The 6,363-nt window shown below is 44.9% G+C and overlaps 1 protein-coding gene across 1 annotated transcript in view; it reads right to left on the reverse strand.

Annotated features, from left to right (window-relative positions):
- ankfn1a (ankyrin repeat and fibronectin type III domain containing 1a) overlaps positions 1-6,363 on the reverse strand; it is a 116,630-nt gene that overhangs the window by 60,516 nt on the left and 49,751 nt on the right. Inside the window, exon 7 of the mRNA XM_008303337.1 lies at positions 578-703. Within this exon, the coding sequence (XP_008301559.1) occupies positions 578-703 (126 nt within the window). The remainder of the gene's footprint in view (positions 1-577; positions 704-6,363) is intronic.

The raw sequence follows: 6,363 nt of genomic DNA on the forward strand, positions 1-6,363 counted from the left end.
GCAGCTCACACTAACCAGACCAACCGGACCAACAGACCTGCACTTAAACCGACCACCAACACCCCCAGCTCCCCCCCAGATCAATCAGATGATCGAGGTTTTCATCCGACGGCGGCAGACACTACAGTACCCATGAGCCTCGGCTGCCTCGGTCGCCACGGCGAAGAAAGAGCGAGGCTGAGCTGCAACCGAAGCTTTTAGGAACAAAACACGACGCTGAATTCATCCAAAACTCAAGTTATTAAAGCTGCTGAGTGTCTCTGTGATTGGACGTTAGGGACTGAAATGCACCATGGGAGTCGTAGTTGGCCTCAAGCTAATCACTGCAGATGTTCCTGAACACAGGCGAGGTTGTTTGGGGTTATTGTTTTGTCGTGTGGCATCACATGCACATGGCTTTGTGTCACCTTCCGGTGTTTTACGTCTTTCTGCGATCCTTCACATCACATTGTAGTCAAGCTGTTTCACACCTGGCACAGTTTCTTTGGCCGCTGTACGACTGCGATGCGGCTTTAATCTGTTTTTAAACGTGAAATCCGAGACTTCAGCGGATGTTAGAGCTGAAGGAGGCCCTCACCTGTCCAGGCTCAGCGAGGATCGGGGGATTCCCGTGTAGAACAGAGGCCTCAGGTCTTTGATCAGAGCATCTCCTGCTGGCTTCTGGTTCCACCTCTGAGCCAACCGGGAGATTTTACTGTCCGACCTGAAACACAGACAGAGAGGCTGCTGAGAAACCGAGAACCCAGAAACCTGCCGACGGTTTAAAAGGCAGGTTATCCAGTCTGAAACTCCAAAGACTGACAAGAGCTCCAACTTCCTGTCAGGATAATGAACCAAACCTGAGTTTAAAATCCAGATATTTCATGAAAATCACTTCACTCTACAGGTCCACCTGAAAATTCACCAAAAATAAACCTTCTGCACCAGTTTCTGTTAAAAACATCTACAAATGTCACCTCCCCAAAAACCATCAAACTCCCATCAGGACGATGCATTCACTGTGTTAGAGGTTCCTCAGAGAGACCAAGATGGTGGAACATCTTCCTACATCTGATGGTGGAACATCTTTCTACATCTGATGGTGGAACATCTTCCTACATCTGATGGTGGAACATCTTTCTACATCTGATGGAGGAACATCTTTCTACTGATGATGAGCAGAGCAGAGAGGAAACATCTGGAGACATGGAGATGGTTCAACATCTGCAGGACGAGGAGACCACATGAGCTCCAGGGTTTAACATCTGGAAAACATGGTGATTCCAGGATTTTTAAGTTTTGTAAAAATGAGGTAAAGCGACGACAAAAAAAGACGTGAAACAAGTAAATTCAACATTAAAGGGTTAAAATATGAGACCAGACGAGCTGCACGATGACAACACAGGAAAACACACACAAAGCCACTAAATGTGAAATAAAAGGAGAACAATGTGACACAAAACGAGGTAACAACTGAAATGTGATGCAACGAGGCCGACGTGACACAAAACGACCACAACGACAGGAGATGACCACAGAGAGAGGATGCAAAATAAATAATAGAAGAAATGCAACTTCTTCCTCCTTCTGCTGGTTCTGGTCCTGCTGACAGCAGACGTCTCTGAGTTCTGTCTCCTCCTCCTTCATGTTCTGGTTCCTCAGAGCTGCAGGACTTCATGAGGAAACATGAACTTCAGTGAAGGACCAGGAGACACGACTGTTGTGGCTTCAGACTGGAAGCATGAAGAAACGATCCTTCCAGAGGAATCGACCGAACGAGGAGAAGATGGAGAGAAAGTTCCAGAAAACGCTGCTCTGCTGTGAAACCTGTTGCTGAGACGCCGGTTTGTTCACCTGAAGGATGGAGAGACGCAGCTTGACGCTGAGCTGCAGCAGAATTCACCAGGAGACGGAACTCAGACACTTGTTGGATCAGAACTGAGCCGCTGAAGTTGCCTCGGAGCTCTGAAAGTGCAGCAAAAGCTTTGTGAAGCTACTCACTGGAGGGAGAAGAGGCTGATCAGCAGCACATCTGCCCCAGGCTGCCGGGCTCCTCCGCTGGGCTCAACCTCTCCGACTGAAGCCTCCTTCCTGCCTCCGGCTCTCCGCGGCTCTGGACCATCTCTGGGGGGAGACGCGCTCCGGCTGCCCCCGGCTGGGTGCTCGATCCTGGGCTAGCGGCTGGAGGCGCGCTCCCTGCCGCGGAGCTGCGATCGGGCTGCAGACACCTGTTCACCGGCGACGCATCGGCACGCAAACACACACTGACACACACACACACACACACACACACACACACAGCGGCTGTGGCGGCAGCGCTGTGGTGAATAACGAGTGTGTGAGCAGAGTGTGTGTCAGTGATCGGCTGTGGTTCTGATGGAGGAGGGGCAGCAGAACCAAGGGGGAGGCGGGGGGAGGCGGATTCAGTTCAGCGGTTCTGCAGCGAGAAATTAAAACCAGAAAAAAGGCAATAAAACGTAGTGAAGCGCAGGAGGCTGCAGGAGGAGACGCCGGCTCAGGTTTCACTCATCTGCTGCAGGTTTTCCACATTAACGCGGATCCGGATCCAAACAGGATCCAGGACCCTGATGCTGACCGTGTTGGTGTTCAGGCTTCCTGCAGCTGAACTTCTGTGTGAATGTTTCACATCAGCTTCTGGCTGCTGCTGGCGTTCAGGAGCGTCTGTGTCACGATTCACTGTTTGGTTTCAACTCAACGAATGAAAGAACAATAAAAAATAAAAATTAAATTAAAAAACGACAGAATCTCCGACAAATGTGAAGAAGCTCATCGTCGTTTAAAACAACAGAACTTTTCAGTCAATCAATAAAACCAGCATCACAAATGTACTGAATGTGAATCAAACCGTAAAATAACAAACATGTTGTGGACTAAACACCATAAATACTCCACAGTGTTATTTATTAAAATATAGATATTAAGACAAAGAAAAGTAGAAACAAAACGAGCTGAACTCTTTAAATATGACGCAGATTCTAGGAATGCACCTAAAATATAAAGAAGATGACTGAGACCATGAAACAGTAAATGTGACATAAATCCAGCTGAAACGTTTAAATCTGAACATATGGACTAATAAGGATCATTATTACATCAGTGTTCTCAGTAAGGCCACATGAACAGTGTTACTGATCTATTTACTGGCTTCATTCAAATGTCAGAAATGATCCTTTATTACACAAAAGATTCAAATAATAAGATTAAAATCCTACAATAATAAATACCACATGAATTCACCTCAATAAACACACACATCTATATTTGAACTGTACTGGATGAAACAGATGTAAATGTGACATGTTGCTGTTGTTGTAAATATTAATATTAGGATTTACATTATTATTATTCGTTATAATATTCATTAAGTCCCAACTATATTACTAATTATGTACATGTCTTCATGTTCATTATATAGATTTAATTATACAATTAAAGTATTTAAATCCACTCCTACAATATTATTAATTATGTAAATTTACTGGTTTAGTTTAAATGTGAAGGTTTAGACTCTACACTACTGTTCAGTGAGTAAATGAATGTAAATGATAAAAATGATGATAAAATAATTAGAATTAAGAGAATGTAACATTATTTATTACATAAATGTACCAGGATGATTTAAATCTGAAAGTTAAGACCCTTTATGCTTAAATACAGATTCACCAAAGATCCAAAATCATCAGTTGACAGTAAAACAACCACAGAGATCAGAGACCAGAGATCTGAAATCAGTGATCAGAGATCAGAGATCAGAGATCAGAGACCAGAGATCTGAAATCAGAGATCTGAGACCAGAGACCAGAGACCAGAGACCAGAGATCAGAGACCAGAGACCAGAGACGGGAGCGACCTGACCGCCTCATGCTGTCGGACCTGAACCTTCAGGGTGGACCCGACCCAAAGAGACGCTGATTGATTATTTGCTGATCAGAAACTGAAGGTTCTGCAGGTTCCACGGGAACAACAAACACATCGTCTATCTGAAGACAAACTTCTGATTCCTATGTTTTTGTTTCTTCTCCTCCTCGTCTGTGCTCTTCTGGACTTTTCTGCTCAGACTGTATTCTGCAGAATCCACGTTTCTGCTTGAATCCATAAACATCTAATGAAAGGTCTCCGGTGGATGGAGGAGAACACACATTACATCAGACCAGTGCTACGTGTCGTATCTATTTCACCAGCGTGGTGTCGTCAGTGTGACGGTTTTTACTTTCTGTTTTCTCTTTTAACATTTCTGGTGATATTTTAATTTGCACTGATTTGCATTTATAGTCATAATCTATAAATATTCATATAAATCTGTGCGTTTGTCCAGTTTGAGTGATTCATCAGAACAGACGAGTCCGAAACGAGGAAACTTCTAGTTTAGTTCTAAACCAGGAGCAGTTTCACTTTCTCTGCTTTAAATCCATTAACGAATGTAGTCCAAACTAATGAAAGGCTCCAGAACCAGAGAGAGGAACCAGCCTGTGTGTGTTTCTGAAGCCTTTGTGCTGTTATCTGCTGCAGCAGCTGCTTCGCTCCACATTCAGCTCAGAGTCACAACCAGGCTGTAAATAATGCGTCTGGTCCGGATGCTGGCGCTGGTCGCACTGTAATTATTTTCATTTTCTGCTGCAAACCGTCCTGAAGCCGACTGAAGAGCAACAAGTCTGCAGGAAACTGATGGTGAAGCTGAACATCAGAGAAACGTTCAACAGAGAACATGAGTTTGATCTTTACTCGTGGTGGTGAGTTCACACCACGTACAGCAGATCTGTTAAAACACAGGCTGGATCAGTAAACTCTCATCGATCATGTCTACCATTAATTCTGCAGGTATTGATCATAAAAAGTCCCGTTTATCACCAAAGAACAGAACAAACCTGTTAGAATTAGTTTTAAAAAGAGGAAACGACTCCGTTATCTGAGCTGAAATGTAAGTAAAGTCACCACAAACTCAGGAACACACCAGTAGATATCTGATAATGGCTTTGTTCTTGGGTAAATACTTTATCTCACAGCCCTGAGACAGACTGGTTACCTGTCCAGGTGAACCTGCCTTCACCCAGCTGGGATAGGCTCCGCCCCCGACACCCTGGTGAGGATGAAGGTGAAGAGATGATGGATGGATTTAATGTATTATTAAAGCTATTTTGCACATTTCTAAATGACTTGTTGTTAAGCTGCACTGAAGAAGAAGCTGGTGTGTGTTTGGGAGCTGATGTTTGTGATGTTTTCTGTTTTATCGACCTGCAGGAGGACACCTCTTGGTTTCAGGTGATTAAACCGACGTTCTCCGAGTGATTCATTCGCACAGATTTAATGACGACCATCCTGGTTCCTCTCAGCTGGAGGTTCTGCAGGAGACGGACCTCCATCAGAACTAAAAATAGCAGCTGCTGTTTGAACCCTGTGATCCCACCAGGCTGCTGCCTCTGGCGGCTTCACCTCCACTTCCCTCTAACTGGACATGATCAGACCAGCTGGACGCGCTGCACTTATAGAGACCTGCTTCATGCCATGGGACGGTACCGGCAGGTTGCATCGTCATATTCTGATGGGTTTTTGGCCTTTTTGACAGTGAAGAGAGAGGCAGGCCAGTGGGGAGGAGAACGGGGGAAGGACCTGCAGCAAAGGGCCATGAGCGGGATTTGAACCCACGGCCACTCGCTGCATCGGGGACTACAGCCCTGTACCCGGGTCACCAGCTCAACCAGGTGAGCTGTAGCAGCGACCCGGGATATTCTGATGTGTTCACATGTATCCCACCACCAAACGCTGAACATCTTTAAATACCTGAATCGAGGAGACTGTCTGGACCCATCAGAACCCTGACGGTGGGAAACTGTCCGACAACCACCTGCTGAGCTTCTAACCAAACAGAGGAACCTGTGAGACTGCATCAGCGCCCAGTGGTTCCTCCTATGGACCATCAAAAGCCAACATTTCACAAAAAGGCTCCAAAGCAGAAACTGTGCAAACAAACGTCCAAAAGAAGAACAAATGCCACAGAATTTATATTGAACTAGTGAAGGCCTCAGACCTCCTCCATCCAGCTCATCTCCACCAGACTGTCATGTTAAAGTCCTGCTTTCACGTCATCTGCACTGCTAGTGCTGCAGTTCCTTACTTTTCAGTGTGCCTGGAAAACTGTCTAAAATTACTCAAAAATGGTCCAAAAATCACTTTAAATTAGTTCAAAATGACAAAAACTGTGTTCCAAATTAAAATCGGTGTCATAATGGTGATAAACTGTACAAAATGTGTCCAAAAAGAACTAAATTGTGTCCAAGATGACTCAAAAGTTGGAGCCAAAACGAGTTAGAAGTTCTCCAAAATAACACAAACTTTACCAAAATTACACAAAATGCATCAGAATTT

Source organism: Stegastes partitus, unplaced genomic scaffold (assembly GCF_000690725.1).
Source record: "Stegastes partitus isolate 25-593 unplaced genomic scaffold, Stegastes_partitus-1.0.2 Scaffold1983, whole genome shotgun sequence".
NCBI classification, from domain to species: domain Eukaryota; kingdom Metazoa; phylum Chordata; class Actinopteri; family Pomacentridae; genus Stegastes; species Stegastes partitus.